Raw genomic sequence first — 20063 nt, 5'->3', positions numbered from 1 at the left:
ATATATCGTCTGAATCTGTGATTCATTCTGCGTACAACGGTATATCGTTCATATCTCCAGGGCAAATAGTCTCTGAGCTAAAGTCATTTCAAGGTACCGCTGCATTTTGAAGGCTTGAATCAGTGGCGTGCCCACCATTCCTTTTGGGGGTACAACTCAAGTTACATTGGTCATATGATAATAATGCAAATATTTTTGTGTTCCTTACATGTCAGTGATCATTTCTATGTGCATGTCGACACTTTCATGTACTTTTTTCTTGAGGGGAGGGTGGGGAGAACCAAATTTTTTTCCCCGCAATTTTGGAATTTTGAGAGTTAGCCCCTCCCCCAACCACATATACGCCGAATTTGCATAAATTTCATATAGTCTGAATCTCTGGTTCATTCCGCGTTCAACGGTATATCACTCATCTCTCTAGGGCAATTAGTCTCCGATCTACACTCATTTAATTGAAACTCTGCATTTTGCTCAAAATTGGCTCGGTACCGAGAGTCTTACCAGTGAAAATGGCCTTGGGACTCAAAAGGTTAAATCTCAGTTGATCACTGTTAACCTTGAGGACATTCTGCAAACAACAACTGATAGCTTACCTAAATTTGAGCTCTACATAGTGTGTGCTACAATTTTTGTTGAGCCTGTAAAGTTCCATTTGATTCACCATGGTATGTTTTCACAGGCATCTGCTAAATATAAAAATACAGCAAAATGTGAAATTGGGGAAATAATTTTAAAATAGTGGAATCCAAATTTAACATTATACAAGGTGAGTCACCTAAAATTACCACCGGAAATATTTCATGAACAACAATAAATATTGAAAAACTGCTATCGCAGTTGTATAGGTATGAGAGGGCTCATGAAATTAGTGGACACAATATGTTCAACTACGCAAGGAAGTACGATTTTCAACACAAACTTAGTTTTTTTTAATGGAAACCCTATTTTATTTTAAGCTCATTTGAAAGTTTGGAAAAATTAATTAATAGAGGCACATATTTTTGGTAAATAAAAAAGCAAAATTTCAGTACAAAAACAGTCTATTTCGGGTTCAAAAGCGGTAAATAAAATAAAATTTCAGTGTTATAGCGGTGAATAATCACATCAAATGTGCTATATAAAATGACATTTTGGCTTTAAAATTGTGAATATAATCCTAAATTTGATTTAAAAACTGCACGATTTTCAACACAAACTTAGTTTTTTTTTTTTTTAATGGAAACCCTATTGTATTTTAAGCTCATTTGAAAGTTTGGAAAAATTAATTATTAGAGGCACATATTTTTGGTAAATAAAAAAGCAAAATTTCAGTACAAAAACAGTCTATTTCGGGTTCAAAAGCGGTAAATAAAATAAAATTTCAGTGTTATAGCGGTGAATAACACTAGACAACAAATTTTAACTTTTTGTTTTTTACAGAGGCCAAAATAGCTGATTTATATGGATTTGAGTGTGCTGAAGTTGAAAATGACAATTAAAAATCTAGATTAGCTCAGGTTTGGAAGTTATTGAAACTTTTATGTTCTTCACACATTATAATGGGCCATAGTCTAACAAGCGTAGCACTGCCTAACACACATTTACTTACCAAACAATTTACAGTGGTTTTGGGGTTAATTCGATGCACTGATCAAAAATATGGAGTTTGTTTTTCTCGAATGGCTCTAGTTTTTAAGATACAGGGTGTTGAAGTTTATATTGCTACTGAAATACTGATACATATATTTTTCATATTCTATTCAAAATTTTTGAATGACAAGCTTGCTGATTCCATATATCACATCATTTATGTCAGACTAGTTTTTACAATGCAAACTAACAATGCAAACTAGTAAAATGTAACCTATTCACAAATCATGTTAAAAAATAAATCAAAGTGCTTTAGACTAAGTACATGAAATGCTAGTCAATTTAGTTAAATTAAAGATACACTATTAACAGCTACCTTGTTTACAACACGCGTTTTCTCTTCGCCTGCCTCTTATGGGGATGATGAGAGTCTATCTGCAAAGTTCAGCAGAAATCTACCAACATTGAAGCACTGAATCTTCCTTGGTATCGATGTTCCATTACAGAGATTTCTTGGTGAAACCTCTCACCATGTTCATCACTAAACGCCCCACAATCTTCAGGGAAAACGTCGATCGATATGTGAGTGAATGAAGTGCATTTTGAGTGGCATGTTGCATTTCAGTTTCTCATAGGCACATATAAGGTCATTCACAAGTTCAATATAATTTTCAGCCCTCCTATTGCCCAAGAACAATGACGTAACTTTCCGAAAGAATTGCCACGCGTTTAGCTCATCAGGACTGAGAATACACTCCAAGGACCTTACGTATTTGTGGACCAATGAATACTCCCTGCTTGATCTTCTCAGCACTCAGTCCAGGGAATTTTACACGCAAGTATTCAAATGCTCGTTTGTTGCTCTTATTCACTGCTTTTACAAATGACTTCATCAATCCTAGCTTCACATGTAGTGGTGGTAACAAGACTTTACTGGGATTTAAAGTGGCTCCCATGAGACATTTTTCTTGCCAGGCAATAAAGCTTGTCGTCGTGGCCAGTCCTTCTGTTTGTAATGTAAATCCTTAGCACGACTGTCCCACTCACAAATGTAGCAGCAGTACTTAGTGTACCCACCTTGTAGGCCCATAAGCATACCGATGACTTTTAAATCAGCACATATGAGCCATTGATGCTTATCATAATCGATGCTGTTTAAAATACCTCTCATCATGATGTAACTTTCGTTTGCTAGGGCTGCATATGCCACTAGGATGGAAGGAAGCACATTGCCATTATGTAATAGCACGGCTTTCAAACTAGTTTTCGAACCATCTATGAAAAGTCTCCAATCGTCCTGTTTGTGTAAGATATTGAGTTCTTGCATCAAACCTTCAACATCCGCACAGTATGTCATTTCGTTTGTTGTGTTGAAAAACCTTTCGAGTGACTTTTGACGTTGGCGAAAAGTACATACTCGAACTTTATCTTCCAGAAGATTCCACTCCATTAAACGAGAAGCTAATACTTCGGCTTTATGTTTTGGAATGTCCAAGTCTCTAACAAGATCATTGAGTTCACTTTGCGTGATTTTGTGCATTTCGCTATATGATCTATATGATGTTGGTATAAAGGTGGGATCGTTAGATGTGGAAGGATAAGGACGTGACAAACTTCATATAGCACGAAAACATACGAAAGCGTACCAAAATCTCTAAGATTGTTTTTTACTTTATCTCAAAAACGGGAGCTAAAAAACAAAAACTATTGTCATTTTCGAATTCAGCGTACCAAAATCTATAAAGATTGGGCATTTTCCTTTCTGTAAAAATTTCATTGTTGAACAGTGTAATCACATCAAATGTGCTATATAAAATGACATTTTGGTTTTAAAATTGTGAATATAATCCTAAATTTGATTTAAAAACTGCACTTGTTACATAAAATAAACTTGAGTATTAAGTTTATTCCTGGGTAAAGGGGTCAATTTTTTCTTCTCAAATATTTGCAACAGAATTAATCAATTTTCCATGAATTGCATAACTCACAGGATACTTCAGACTTCAGAAAGTGTCGCGTCAGTATATAAACGGTAAATTTCGTGTTTAAGAGTCAATTTCGCATTTTGCAGTTCATTTCGCATTTTTTTGTGACAAAACTGGGTAGAAAAATGCACCTCACACTTTTCACAAACATGAAAATGAACATTACAGCATATTATTTCATATTTCGTGTTTTCGTCAAAAACGAAATTTGCATGCCTCTATTAATTAAGAATTGCTAAAAATATAATGGGTGTGTCCATTAAAAAACAACTAATTTTGTGTTGAAAACCATATTTATGTAGTTGAACGTATTGTGTCCACTAATTTCATGAGCCCCTCTCATACCTATATATCTGTGAAAACAGTTTTTCAATATTTATTGTTGTTTACAAAATATTTCTGGTGGTAATTTTAGGTGACTCACCCTCTATATTCAATTTCATGGTCCCAGTAGAGCAAAATGTTACAGAATTCATTGTCCATGATTTTTCATTTTGCTGCATTTTAAGTTTTTGATCTTGGTTGATTGAATTAGCTTATTTTACACTTTCGGCTACTCATGACAATTTTTGTTATTAGCCTCCTTAATAAACATAAAATTAAGTTTCTGCTATATCTTATTGTGTTAAGAACTGTGAAGGTAAACAGAGTGGCTATTCACCAGGAATTATGTGTGAATTATTGGCTCTGGGAATTATGTGTGCATTCTGCATGGACTTTTTCTCCGTAGATGTGAAAAATTGCAACTTATTAATTAATTAATCCAAATCGCATTGAATTTATACACATTTATAAATGCTCATGAGACAAGTTTTTCGCAGTTTAGCATTTATGTGTATCGAGGAAGGAAAAGAAAGCTGCATGGAAAATAAAGCAGAATTATATCTCAATCCGTTTACTTTTTTAGTGTTCTTTGCAGAACAATACACTAGACAGATGGAAGATTGTTGCAAGATAATCATGAAGTTGATTAGTTACATTTGAGTTTAAAATTCTTATATATTAACAATTTTTCGTAGATTAGCATGCCCCGTAATAATTATGACTTGTGTTTGTAGAGGTATTTCGAGCCTGAATATGTGAAATGGCAAATGTAACGTTACTTAAACACTGTGTACCAATATATATACATATATTTATACCGTTTAATTGAATCGAATTATTAGAATTTTTTTGATAGGATTGCAAACACACAGATCCTTATTATTAATATGTTTGTGTGTGGAAGGGGGGGATGGGGGGCTGAGAGGAAGTAATACCTAAGTCTGGAATAGAGATGACATCTACTTGTAGCCTTGAATATTTGGAAACTTTGCCTTGAAAACCGGGAATTATACTTGAATTCCATCATGGTCCTCTGGTAAAGTGTATTCTTGGATATGGCAGTTGAGAAACTTATTTTTAATTACTTCCCTGCAGCACCAACACAGGCCATGGACACAGGTCAAACCTTGCACCACAGTCAATGCAGTGGGCCATACGGAACAGGGAGGCTGGAGTACGAACTGGAGGTTTGTATTATCTTCATACCAATAACATCCTTATTATTTTAAGTGTAGGTTTCTCTTTTCATTTCTTTACAATCCAAGAATGGCATGTAAGAGAGAGTTTCATTGTATGGTATTAATCGGCCTGCAGGTAACAACATATTTTATGTGGGCAGGCAGTGGTAAAGCATATCTAAAATGAGTGTGTGCCAAATTTAAGAGAAGCCTTATGCATTTAATTTATTTTCCTGATGTAATTTACACACAGGCTCTTGAAAATGAATTCTTAAAATTATCAGGCTTCAGTATTATTGGTAACTGTGGAGTCAGTTCAAGAATATGTAAACTCAAATTACCCATCACCATAATTGGTGGCTTCGTTTTGTGCATTGTGAGGCGTAAAAATAGAAGGAAGATGATATTGTCAAAGCTAAGGACATCCTTTCTAACACCAAGAGTACAAACCCACCATGTTTCTCAACTGAGATAAAGCATATTTTATGCATGATACAAATATGAGGAATTGAAAATGTTGAAGGGCACCTTTATTGCTGCCACTGTGAATTTTAAATGTATTCTTTGAAAATTCCTAATACTGTAAATTGTAGGCTTCTCATATTGACAATAGATGAGAGCAATTGTAACTTATTTTATGTAAATTTCCAGGTGGAAGCAGCCTAGTATTCATCGACCCAACATCTCTTCGGAGGTCCACAACAACCACCGCAGCTGTTGCAGCAGCAACAAACCAAGAACCAGTTACGATGGCCACAACAGCAAGTTGCCTCGGGCGTGCATTCGGGATTGTTGTCCGTCAGATTGCAGACCTTCTCACCATGCTGCAGGATTACCATGCTTTGGCACCTGCACTACCTCGAACATTGGAAATCTCCTACCAGGAATCAATAAACCTTCAGGTAACATTCCATCTTCCATGATAGCAATTTTTTTATGCAAACTGTAAAATTGCAAGGTACTTTCTAAAGTGTAAATCACCAACCCTGAGACCTTCTGTAAACAAACCGTCTCACCGATTCCATGTATCACTGAACACCGAGACCTTCCCGCACGCTTAGAACTCGCCATGTTGAAAGTGGCACTACTTCCTTGCTATTCACATGATTATTTTTAGAAAATAACCAATGTTATAAAATGTCATTATGTACACAAATCTCTAAGCTCATTGAAAGTTACAATGCATATTCCTACAAAATGTTCACACTTATCTTGCCTTGCCGTGTCACCAATTTATTTTAGGAAGTGCACTATATTTGGCGGAACAAAAATCGTTATTAGGATGCTTGTCAAAGTTTCCAACCGCAATAAATTTACGAACTTTCTTTGTCTTGTTTTGATCATCATCATCAATATATTTATTGAACTTACAGCATTGCATATGGCTGTTTATGCCCATTATATATTTTATTTACATAAAATCTACAAATAAATTTCAAATACACTCCTATCTTTATCAAACCTTAGAAATATACGTTACCATGTTATATCATTTTGTCTAAAAAAATGCAAGTAAAACATATTCAATTCACATTCAAGAAAGAGCTAAATTTATGGGAAATGATTACTGGTGCAAAGAGTAACCATAAAAGTGAAGCAATAAGTACAAAAGAAAGACCATTGGGTTTAAAGTGAGACGTCATTTGAGGCAGTGTATCCCATACTACAAATTGGCAGTTGTTTTACCTTACGTAATGAATCCTGTAACAACACTGGATTTTCGTGTGGATTATTTTACTTCTATGAGTTTGCAATGCTTTCTGCATGCACATGGTTTTGTTTACAGAAGGTCTCAGGTTTGGTGATTTGAACTTTAACATCTTTGCTGATTATCTTGAGACCTAACCATACTAAAATGTATTTTCAATAAAGCATACTATGTAGAAAATTCTGTATAAGATGCAGGGTGGTTACACACCGGGAATTCCTTGAATATGTGAATTTTTCTCTCTAGACATGAAATATTGCAACTTTTATTGATACAAATCCCATTAAATTTTTGCATATTTATAAATGCCCTGAGGCAAGTATTTCACAGTTTAGTATTTATATTAATGGAAGAAGTAAAAGAAAGCTTGATGGAAAACAAAACAGAATTATCTCAATCCGTTTACTTTGCTAGTGCCTTTTACAGAGCAATCTATCTTACAAATGGAACATTATTGCTAGGCAAGATATCTTCAACTAATTTACGTAAATTTGAGCTTGAAATTCTTATACAACAAAAAAAAATTCGTAGATTACTATATCCTGTAGCATTTGCGACTTGGTTTGAGTTTGTAGGCATATTTTAAGCCTGAGCATGTGAAATGGCAATTATAAATTCCACACCTTAAATTAAATATTTTAAATATATGTACCCTTTAATTGAATTGAATTAGGATTTTTTGGATATACTGGAATCACACAAACCCTTAATATTGTTACTATATTTGTGTGTATGTATGTATGTGGGTGGCGAGAGGAGGTAATACGTAACGTTGAAATTACGGATGGGCCGATATGAAAATTTGGCCGAGACCGATAAAGTACCGATATAAAATTTACGGATACCAATAACTGATATTCTACAGATATAAAATTAGAAATGGTCCTTGAAGAACGTGAAAGGTTCATTGACCTTAATAAATGTGTGTTGCAAGGTGACTACAGTGAAAAAGAAATTGCATATTTAGACATTTACTTGTTTAGAAAGTAGGGCATGTAGATTGTCCATAAAAATTACAACAAAATGGCAGAATTTTGCACTAAATTATCAGATATTTATCTTTACCGATAAACCGATATTCCTATATCGGCTGATACTGATAGAGTACCGGTTACTCGGTCCCATCCCTAGTTGAAATAGAGAAAACCTCTTCTTGTACCCTTGAAGTTTTGGAAGGTTCACCTTGAAAACTGTGAATTATACTTGAATTTTATCATGGTCCTAGAGTGGCCACCCTCAAGATGGAAAAACCTATGATCCCATTTTTCATTTAGTGATTTAAGACAAAGTTTTAGGGATGAATGAATGTGAATGAGTTAAAATTTTTGGGTCCATCGGTACATATGGCTATTTTGCACCCTTATCCTCATATCTAAAACCCTTATCAAGTTGAATGTTTTCTGTTGTTGCTTGTATACATGTTTATTGATAATAAGATTTGCTGTTTTTTTTGCGTAAAACTGGTGTGCTGTACTGTTTGAACTTGCTCCTTTCCTTTACTTATGAACTTCGTTTTTGTTCTAACCAGTTGTACCTGGAATACCACTTGAAGCCAACTTGGGACTGGTTGCTGACAGTGATGGATTCTACTGAAGCTCAGCTCCGGTTTGGGGCTTCACTCACCAATTCATCAGATCCCACACACCCCAGCCACCCTCTCCATACAAATACTGGACGTCGTGAACGCACAAGGATTGTAGGTTTCACAACCGAAGGAAGAGGCCGTGAAAGGGAAGGTGAGTGAATTCTTTCCTAGGTTTTGGTAGACGTATTCATTAGCTTGGAATGTAATCACTGTGATTCTGGCTGATACTTCCCAGATTTTGGTTGGAGTGTGAAAAATGGAGCATGACACATTAAAGGAGTGTAAATAACCTGGCAATTATGCAAAACTTGCAATTTTTATTATATCTGGGTCAAGCTATCGCCTGGCACCAATTCACAATGCACAGTTTTGACAAAATTCTGTTTCCTTGCTGGCCACTTCGAGATGGAGTGATTTCAAGGGTCTTTGTGGGTAAACGTGGCAACAGCAGGTCACTGCTATGAAGGCTGTTCTGTGATAAGAGTTAGCTTGGCTCAACTCTAAATTTGCAACAGAACTGTGACACAATTAAACCTTGTTTAAGGTGCCGCCAGGATTAATTATCTAGGTGTGCTGAGGGGGTGCAGAAAGAAATTTTGGGGGTGCGATGCTGAAAATAAGGAAACCATGAAACGCGCATGCAACCTTTCAAAACTGGAGGGAAGGGGCAAGGACAGTTTAATTCCCCTTGGTACATAAGGTTTAGCATAGTGCAGAGGCAAAAATAGCAAAAAGCAGGGAGAAACTGCATCCCTAAAAGCCGCCACTGATTAACGTAAATTACTGACTGAAATGAAATTATGTGCTTGAAATAATATTCATTTTTCAGGGAAGTGCCTCCCCGATGGTGCAGTGGTTGCATCATCGCCTTGTAATCAAGGTGTCCAGGGTTCGATACCCAGTGGAGGCACATAGTGGTTCGGATCCCACTTTAAACTGTAGGTCCAGTCCAGATTAGCCTTACTGTGCATAAACTGGACTTATATCACCAAATCAATCAATCAGTTTTCCAGGGGGGCTGTGTCCCTCTTGCCCTCCCCCTGGATGCCCATGATGATATGTATTAAGGTCTCATTTATACTCCCAAGAAAGTGGTCATACAGTGTAAACATTGAGATACACGTTGCAGTCTTAGTGAAAACAAAGTGAAATTATCCTTGCCTTTAAAAACACAATTTTTGAACCTTTTCAATGTAACCAATGGAGGTACAAAATTTAGTATATTATATATTACATAATATGTACCTTCCGTCTGCCACTTCAGGACAAAACTCAAAGTGCACAGCAACTTCATCTTTGTTAAAATCCCTTCTGCCGCACTATCCCCAACAATGAACTGTAAAATTTCTTCATGAACACTGGGCCTCTTCCTAACAGTTTTTGAAAAAGCCTGAAGTGTTACGTTTACCAGACATGTTACGTGGAACCAGTAGCGGCGTTCATCCTTCCTAATCGCGGCTATTGCGTGGAACAAATAGATAGTACGTATTAACGAGAAAACTACCCTTCACGTTACAACTCCCATTAAATAATTTCCCGAGCACGACTTGGTGATACCTTGAAAGCAGCTGAAATTTTTGTTCCAGTGTGAGGAAGAACAAGTAGGCGGAAAATGAACCGTTTATCAACAGTGCAAAACAGAAAAAGAAAAAGACATAACTCTCGTTAAGCTATAGGCAATTATCGAAAACCACAAACAGACCACTTGAAGAAACAAAAGAAGAAAAATATCATAACAATGCTGACGATAGAAAGAGGTTGCCGCCAGTGCAGAAAAGTTTGTACGTATATCGGCATCTAAAAATGCACCCCCTCATGCCCCCCTGGTGCCACCCCTGCTGATTACTACAACCAAATATTTATGGTGAAAAAAAAAGATCAAAATTTGGTACAAGAACTGGCTACATTTCTGGATCAAAAGTAGTATATAAATATGGCATTTCAGTGTTAAATGGTGATTTAAAATTTGAAAAGCTATAGTTACGCAAAATAAACTTCTCCCTCCTAACATCACATTTCAATAACTACATTAATGAATTGAAGTACATATTTTGACACAATTCTTCTATATTAATATACTATGTAAACGTGTTCTAACAAATGGAACTAAGTTTGCTTAAAAATGTTCAATTACGCATGTTGGCAAGTATCAAGAAAAGTTATGCACTGTTATCAGAAATGAAATATGATTAATTTTAGCATTAAAAAGGCAGGATCATACCTTCTGTCAATGTACTTGAAGGGAATTCACCTGGAAGTGGAAGAGCTTTTTGTAGCCCTCTGTCCAACATTCATCCTGAATGCAAATACAGTACTGTCAGAGACCATGAAGCCAAAGATTTGTAAGATTTTTTTCACGTTTTTTTTACATGAGTGAAGTTTAGGTATGTGAAGAATATAAATTTTATTTGTGTGGTAGATATGTTTTTTTTAAATCAACTTATGGGATTTTATTCACCATTTTAACACAAAAAAATGACATTTTATTTTCAATCTTTAAATGTGTTCAGTTCTTGTACAAAAATTTTGATCATCTTTTCACCACAAACGTGTGTTTCTATTTATTAGGATAGAAATCTTTTATTTTTTGTCATGTGTAAAGTTTCCAAATCACATTTAAGATATTATCCATGACAACACTGAAATATATTTCAGTTAATTTTTGTACTAAAATTTGTGTAGTAATTATTATTGAATATGCGTTTAGTAACTCATGGAAAATTATTTGTATTTATTTGCAGCTACTGATCCACATTCTGCACGGCGTGAATTCCTCTCGTATTGCCTGTCACTGATGCGTGCTCATAATGGTGAACACTTGGACAGCCTCCCAGTATTGGACGTGTCTTCCTTAAAACACATAGCATATGTCTTTGATGCACTCATATATTACATGAGGTCAGGCACAGAAAGTAGTGAAACAGATGTTTTGCGAGATGGACTACCTATTGAAGCATGGAATGATCAGGTAAGTCACCAGCATTTTCTTCCATTGTTGGCATGCCCTGTTATGAGAGAGTTTCTGAAATTGTGTGTGCATGATTGATTCTGTGAATTATTTAAGATTTTCATTCTCTTTCTGTCTCTTCCTTTTTCCCTTTTCTACCCTCTTGTTTCCTCCCTCCCCACCCCCTGTCTAGAAATAAACTGCTTGAGCATGTGTTTCAAAAGTTGTGCATCCCAAACTTTCATTGCCTGTAACATGAAAACCAGAAGAGATATTTACACTGGGTGTTTTGGATTATGAAGCCTCCCTCATCCATTGTGATATTCGGTACAAAAATTGGGACATTTCGGGATCAAAAGTGGTATATAAAAAGGCATTTTGGTGTTAAAATGATGAATAAAAACCTAAATTTGATTTAAAATCTACACTTAATACTAGAGGCATTCATATTTCGTTTTGATGAAAACATGAAATGTGAAGTAACACATTGCAGTGTTAATTTTTCATATAGTTTTTCTTGTATGTACTCATTGCTTGCATTCTAGAATTATTTTCCTGTAGTTTACAGTTATTATAAGCATAAGAAAACAGTTTTTCTTTGTGACGTTTCAGGAGAACAGACGCTCCTTTCATCAGACATTTATAGACAAAGAAAAACTGTTTTCTTATGCTTATAATAACTGTAAACTACAGGAAAATAATTAATTTTTCATGTTTCTGAAAGGTGTGAGGTGCATTTTCCTATCCTGTGTTGGCACGAAATGATGCGAAATGAACTGCAAAATGCGAAATAGACTCTCAAACGTGAAATGTAGATTTTATTTACCGACGTGACACTTTCTGAAGTTTGAATGGTCCAGGGACTTATCCAGTTCATGGATTAATTGATTAGTGTTGCTGTAAATATTTGATAAGAAAAAATTGTCCCCTTTATACAGAAATAAACTAAATACTCTGGTAACTACATAAATGTGCTACTAGAAGGGATATGTTTATTTTGTGTAATAATTGCAGTTTTTAAATCAAATTTTGGATTATATTCACAATTTTGAAAACAAAATGTCATTTTATATCCATCTTTTGATTCAATTTTTCACTGCTATAACACCAAAATGTAATTCTATTTAACTGCTCTTGAACCCGAAATTGACTGTTTTTGTACCGAAATCTTGCTTTTTTTATTTACCAAAAATATTACACAAAATTAATATTTCACTTCTAATAGCACATTTATGAAGTTATCGGATTATTTAGTTTATTCCTGTGTAAAAGAGTCCATTTTTGCTTCTCAAATATTTACAGCAAAATTAATCAATTTTCTGTGATTTGCATAACTCACAGGATAATTGAGACCTCAGAAGATGTTGTGTCTGTAAATAAACCCTGAATTTCAGGTTTGAGTTTATTTCACATTTTGCAGTTCATTTCTCATCATTTCGTGACAAAACATGGTAGCAATGTTTTGTCACGAAAAAAAAAGGGCGGGGCTGTAAATTTCGTTCTGGTTCGGCAGTGTAAAATACATCGTAAAAAAAGGTCATGTTTTCTTTCCTTTAACCAACTTCATTCACCCCCCCCCCCCCCCTTCCCCATTCAAGGGAGCAGTCCAAACTCCTTCCTTGACTTGCATTGTAATCCAGCGTGAAAAAGGAAACGCACAATTTGCGATCTGTTTTCACCCAGTGCGTGTCATTAAACAGGGTCGCAGTCGATAATCATTCGGGTTAATCTTGAACAGACAATGTTCCAATAGACCCGTATAAAATCCAACCTTCATTCTGCCAGATATCTCCCGACTTTTGCTGGCGCCAGTCTGACTGGTGTCAAGATTCTTCGAGTTAAGCTTGCAATAAGCGAGATATTGTTTTCCTTTTCATAGGTCTCGGTGCAAAGGGGTTTCTCATGAACTAGAATTGTAAGAATTTCCTGGGAGAGCATTCCGCTAGTTACAAGTAAACAAATTGTGTGCTGTGTGACTTTTGAAACACACTGCACTTTCTGCATGGCTAGGACCCCAAAGATTGTTGCACCACAGAATTTAATTAAGTTTAGTTTTGCATTTTGGTAGAAGAATGCTCCTTTTTCTATATTGATGTAATATTGCATTTGTTCTGTAAAGAAAGTACTTGCCGAAAGAAAGCTTATGATTGAAAGTCTCCATGAAAGATAGATTTCAACGTGGAGTTGTTACATATTTTATGCATGTGAGGGCAACATGTACTAGTTTATTCTTTCATCAGTCAGTTCATTGACACATAGCATCCAATATGCATCATATATTCTCTCTGTAGGATGAAAATGAAAATGAAGAAGCTGATGAAGAACTCAATCAGTCCGTCGCAATGGAAACGGAATCTGTGGAAGAGGAATCATCCAACATGAGTTCAAAAGGTCGGAAGCATCCATTCTTCCAGCGCTCAGATTCTACCTTGTGTCTTGGCTGCCCACCTCCAGACCCGTTTGAAACTCCTATGTCAGAAGCTCTGCCATTGGCCGATCAACCACACTTGCTTCAACCCAATGCAAGGAAGGAAGAATTATTTGGCATTTTGAAACAGCCAATTACTGTTCCTTCTTCAGGTATGATTTTTATAAGTTTTTATTACAAGTGTTTGCTATTGTGCAACTTTACACAAAAAACTTTTTGTCGTCATCAAATATTGTTGTTTCTTATTTTGATACTCTGCATTGTAAAGAAAATATCATGTAATTTTTACATTTCACAGCTCTAGGGGGAGAGGAGGGTAGAGGTCAAGTGCTATTGGATATCACTAAAGCTTGGTGTGGTGGTGTCTATTTTCAGATCAGATCCACCTGTGAGCGGTAGAGTGCTTGTGAAGGGAATGAGTGCAAATAAAACGAGTGCAGAAAATGTATTTTTCGGCAGATTTCCTTCAATTTTTCAACTTTCTTCCAAATTTTTCACAGTTCCCGGGAAAAGAGTCGTTACTTCAAGAGGGTCATTATGTCCGGGGTCGTAGAATCGAGAGTTGACTGTATATTGAATCAGTGAAATAATCTGTAAGTTTACGAATAAACCAATACACTGATATGTCTATATTGGATGATACCAATAGATTACCGATTAATCTGTCTCATCCCTAAAATTTACTGATACCAATATTCAATAAATCAGATACAAAATTGCAAATAATCCCTAGGAACTTGAATGATGACTGTAAAAGTTTTGCCTTTTAAAAAAAAAATCATCATGTATAGGCACTAAGTTTACATAATCAGAACATACGAATTATACATTTATACTGATATGCCTACATTAACTGATACCAATAGATTATCAATTATTCTATTCCATCCCTAAATTCAGTTTATTCAACACAAATTATTTTTAAACTCTTTCTAGGTTCAGGACCTCCTGGAACTTACAATCCGTTAGAAGTGCTGCCTACTCGCCTGAGCCTGTCAGTCCGCACGGCAGATGGAAACAGTGTTCCTCAGAATCCCATAGGAGCTGTAGTCCAGGTGCCTCCCATATTCAGTGCATTAGACAACCGAATGACCGAGGAGAGGAGAAGCAATTCTGACTCCCTGACCTTACAGAGCCACTCTTCCTCTCTCAGGCTACCAGGCAAAGAGAGAATAGAAGTGTCTGCGATCGATGCTTTCGATGACTTGATGCAACACGAGGAACAAAGTTCCGTGGATTTAACCAGTGCTAATCGAAGCGGTGCCATGGAAAATAGTGGATCACTTCCTGTTTTAGAGGAAGGACCGCAAGATTTGTCTTTCAAGGATCAATCCGAATCGAGCAAAATGGAAGTGGACGACGAAAGCAGTTCTTTTCCGCAACCTGATGTACCCTTGCCTTCATCCTCGGCAGTCAACTCTGGGAACAAGAGTGAAGAGAGAGAAAAAAGTGGTGAAGAGATGGAGGAACCGGCCGATTTGAGCAAGCAGACCAGCAGCCATTCCAGCAACGTTCCATTTCTAGGCCCATTTTTCAAAAAGGAGACAAACACCGAGTGTACGCAGACGATTGAGGGTCTTGCTTCGCAGGCTGCTTCAAGTGGACCCCTACCTCCTCTGTCTTCTTTGATAGATGATAGGAAATTGGTGGAGCAGAACAGGGCCCCCATCATAGTTTCACCCAGAAAAACTGCTGCCGATGTGGCTCATGTTGCAGGCGATGCTGGGAGAACTGCTATAAAGAGTGTTATCGTAAGAGCAGGATCTGCAGTGAACTTTAGTTCAGGTGCTGGGTCAAATGCAATGCAGCATGCAGTAAGTACTCTTGAAATAATTTCATGTGTATAGTTGTTCCCATATAAATTGTTTTTGGGTGCGCTGTTTACCTTTCTTGTTCCCAGACAGTTCTTACAATCCTACAAAGTGCCGACCTCCTTGATGGAGTGGTTAGGACAGCATACTTCGATGCGAGAGGTCCCAAGTTTGAATCCTGGCCTGATCATGGGTGTTCCATGTGAGTGTCCATTCATCAGTTTCATCATATCATGACTCATCCTCATCATCGTGATTAGCCAAAAGTGGCTGAAAATAGATGCCAAATAATGAAAATCAAATCAAACAGCAACAAAGTGAATTCCATGATACTGTTCAAAATTCAACACCACAAATGAGCTTTAAAATGTGTACATGAAACTTGCAGGACATTTTACTGCAACATCTTAATAATTTTTCTATGTTGTACTGTATGGCATAATACAGATTCATATGAAGGTATACATCACACTTGTTAGATGTGTATTGATTTTCATTTACCTTTCCATGAATGGAAAACACTTGGTACTATTTTCTTTACTAATTTGGATTATATTTCCTGTTATATGTGCTGCTTACAATCACACAAGTAGTGGTACATCTTACAGTTTGTCACGAGGTCCACCAAACATGTTGGTAAATTGCAACATCTAACCAAGTCCTTTGCCAAACCCATAATATTGAATGTTAACACACAAACCTCAACAGATGGTGTTCTAGATGAAGTCTTAGCAATTAGCTGTGCAACGTTAACATGAACCTATTATAATCACCTTAAGGAACACGCATAAAAGCTAACATGGCATAAAATACCAGCGTGAGTTGACTTCTTGTGTAGCAACAATGGTTGTAACAGATTAATGTACTCGGATCCATCAACATTGTGTTAATAAATTACCGTCTGTGGAAAGAAACGGGCAAAAGCAGAGTGCAAATTAAAGTACTCTTAGATGAATTTTGGAACCAACCCTTGAGATTTTACACTACAGTCCTGTTTAACCTAATCCCGATTAACCGAATTTCTGGGCTAACTGAATCGCTAAGAAAAGCTGTTACTCGTGCGTGACAGTGTTTTACACGGGAGCACTGACAAAGCAATTTTTGTCTTTGTTTTGGTCTAACAGTTAGTTATCAAAGAGTAAGTTCTTTGTTACGATGTGTTGGCTGTACTCACCCACTCCCCCATCCCTGTCTATTTTTAGCATGCGTACAGTGCTGTACTCTCAAGGACAAGAGACACCTGCCAGTTGAGATTTGTAATTCAGTTCAGTATGCCTGAAATCTTACTGTTACTGAGCGTTATACTGTACGTAGTTTCATGGCATGGCGTTGTGTTCAGTGAATCTTTTTTGGTGATCGGCAGTGATTATGGCGGAAAAGAGAAAGCAAGCTGTTGTGACTGCAAAAGAAACTGGAGGCAATTTATTGTATGGACAAGGGTGAATACGGAGTCCGGGTTGCAACAGTTTGTGACTGAAAAAAAAAAAAAAAATAGGAGCCTCAATGTTACTGTAATTCATGTTCTTGAGTTAAATGACTACATATTATTGTAAGCTTTTTGTTATTGACGCCTACATGCTGAAATACATATGTACTGTATATCAAAATACTGTATGTAATATAATGTACGTACTGTATATCAAAAAACCTTTATTCCGGTTTAATTGAATTTTTGTTCAACCAAAGCACCATCGGTCCCATCAAATTCGGTTAAACAGAACTGTAGTGTAAGTCACAGATTTTGAAAGCTTTTTCTTTTGCACATTCACTATGGTTGATAATCCAAGAGATTTATGCAGTTTCTTACATTTGTAGGTCCTTACAAAAAGTAGAATATTGTTTAATCTTTCATTTATGTGTTGACACTTCCTCAAATGAAAGAAAATATATAATTTTTGGCCTTTAACATGGAAAAAATAAAGTGTATATGTGGGAAGACATGAAAGAGGGGTGGTTAGGTGCTTCAGGTTCTGAATAACAATTATAAATCCAGGTCTAGTTAATCCACATGTAAAAGTGGAATTTTGTTTTCAACGTTGTTAGAATATTATATGAAGTTGACTAATTGGTAGTTCTGTTTATATTCTCCTGAACTTCTGATGAAGGTTTGAGACATTGTCATCTCATTCTTTATACGAGGGTTATTTTTTAAGTAAGGTCCGTTTTGCAATAAAAACTAAGGAAGTAAATGTTTTTTTTAAAAAAAAAAACATTTATTTTCTGAATTTACATACACTTCACTATTTTTCTACATAATTTTATTGCTGGTTTAAACATTTATCTTAACAAACTATGAGTTTTTGGATACCCTCCTGGTAGAACTCTGTCTCCTGTGATGATAGCCAGTTACTCACGGTCGTTTTCACTTCTTCATCAGTGTCTAAACTCTTCCACCCAGGAAGGTCTCCAGATGGCGGAAGAGGTGGTAGTCGCTAGGTGCAAGTTCTGTCTGTGAATATTGTTTGAAATTGCATGTGCATGCGGGAATGAGTGCGTGTGCAGGCTTCCGGCATTCTTTTAACAGCATCTGACGCCATTTGCATTCATGGCGTCAGTCTGTACGCTTCCTTAAAATGTTTAAGAAAATCAAAATCAATTAACTCAGCTTCCTACTAAAAAAACTTTGTCGAGCAATCCAGAACAAACTGGGTGGAATGCTGTCAGCTGGTGTCGTACTGATTCATGACAATGCAAGGCCACATGCTGCAGTTCAAACTCAAGATTTGATCTAATCTTTTGATTGGGAGATCATCTGCCATACAGTCCAGACCTTGCACCTAGCGACTACCACCTCTTCCGCCATCTGAAGACCTTCCTGGGTGGCAAGCTTTTAGACATTGATGAAGAAGTGAAAATGACTGTGAATAACTGGCTATCCTCACAGGCGACAGAATTCTACCAGGAGGGAATCCAAAAACTCATAGTTTGTTACGATAAATGTTTAAACCAGCAAGGAAATTATGTAGAAGAATAGAGAAGTGTATGTAACTTCAGAAAATAAATGTTTTTTTGAAAAACATTTACTTTCTTAGTTTTTATTGCAAAATGGACCTTACTTAAAAAATAACCCTCGTATTTAACTTAATTTTCCCAAAGGATAGCGTAATAGGTTATGATGTTTCTGTGTCTTGTTTTCTACTGTTCTTCATAAGCACCAGCAAACAAAAGCATCTTTATTCAAGGAACTACTGAAAGTGTTTTAAAAGTTCAAGTTGTGATATCTGTCTGTGTTGGTGATTTCTTTGCTAAAAATTATATTTCCTAAGTGTTCCTTCTTAAGTGCATTGGAAATTTCAACCCCGTGGGAGATTGTTTTTCTAAATAGCTAAATAGAAAAAGAATCAAAGCTAATCACATTAATGAGTGATGGACCCATGAGAAATTTTGACGATCCCAATGTAGCACTGATATAATTAATATTTGCTGATAACCAATTTCATTGATCCAATATAAACATGCAAATGGCTACAAGAGATTTGAAAGAAAAGAAACTGTGTTTGCAGATGTTTCCTTTAAAAACTCCCATTATATATTCATAAATACAATGAAAGTTTTGCAGAAAGTTGCACTAAGTTTCAGGCTATTTTCAGGAATATTGGATCAGTAAAATTGTGTGACATCTCACTCTTACATGAAAATGCTTACATTGCCCAATACCAAGAGTTCCAATAAACCAATGTCCCTTTACTTTCAGCCTTCTTCATCTAAAACGGATGCTCCAGATGTGATGGTTGTGCCAACAGAATCAAAGCAGCAAGGTGATCAAGAAAGTGTTGCTAATCAAGATATATCAGCACATGTTACTGTAGAGACAAGCAGACCAGGATATTTTTCACAAGATCAAACAAGGTGTGTTTAATATTATTGTACTCCATTTAGGTTATGCCTTATTGCTAATGATTAGAGGCATGCATATTTCGTTTTTGACGAAAACATGAAATGTGAATTAACACATTGTAATGTTAATTTTTCATGTTTCTGAAAGGTGTGAGGTGCATTTTCCTACCCTGCTTATTCACGAAATGAACTGCAAAATGTGAAATATACTCTTTAAACATGAAATTTAGGCTTTATTTTCTGACGTAACACCATCTGAAGTTTGAATTATCCGAGACTTCTTTTAATGCTTCTATTAATTTTGGTGAACACCACCTACCACCATCCACTTGAGAACTTGTTGCTTCATTGCTGGGTAGGCTTCCAGAACCGGAACCATTTAACTAAAAGTTTATTTCGCATTTTGCAGTTCAATTTGTATCATTTCATGACACAACATGGTAGAAAAATGCACCTCACACCTTTTAAAAAACATGAAAAATGAACATTACAGTGTGTTTTTTCACATTTCCTGTTTTCATGAGAAACGAAATATGCATGCCTCTATTTATTCACAACGAAAAACTCTTTTCTTATGCTTGTAATAACCGTAAACTACAAGAAAATAATTCAATTTATTTGTCTTCATTTTCCAAATATTGCATGGAATGAAACTTGGAGCATAGGTACTGCAAGAGAGTGCTTAATTTAT

The 20063-nt window shown here is 36.1% G+C and overlaps 1 protein-coding gene across 2 annotated transcripts in view; it reads left to right on the top strand.

Moving 5' to 3' along the window:
• The window catches only part of hyd (E3 ubiquitin-protein ligase hyd), a 191947-nt gene that overhangs the window by 135859 nt on the left and 36025 nt on the right, over positions 1–20063 (top strand). For both annotated transcript variants that reach the window (XM_083112520.1, XM_083112519.1), the window contains exons 29-35: positions 4974–5065; positions 5708–5958; positions 8293–8500; positions 11091–11317; positions 13588–13876; positions 14661–15538; positions 19230–19384. In XM_083112520.1, the coding sequence (XP_082968646.1) occupies positions 4974–5065; positions 5708–5958; positions 8293–8500; positions 11091–11317; positions 13588–13876; positions 14661–15538; positions 19230–19384 (2100 nt within the window). The remainder of the gene's footprint in view (positions 1–4973; positions 5066–5707; positions 5959–8292; positions 8501–11090; positions 11318–13587; positions 13877–14660; positions 15539–19229; positions 19385–20063) is intronic.

This window comes from Lepisma saccharinum, chromosome 26, assembly GCF_977018435.1.
Source record: "Lepisma saccharinum chromosome 26, izLepSacc3.1, whole genome shotgun sequence".
In the NCBI taxonomy this organism is placed as follows: Eukaryota; Metazoa; Arthropoda; class Insecta; order Zygentoma; family Lepismatidae; genus Lepisma; species Lepisma saccharinum.
The sequence above is the reverse complement of the archived record's forward strand: the minus strand, read 5'-3'. Positions and strand labels throughout refer to the sequence as shown.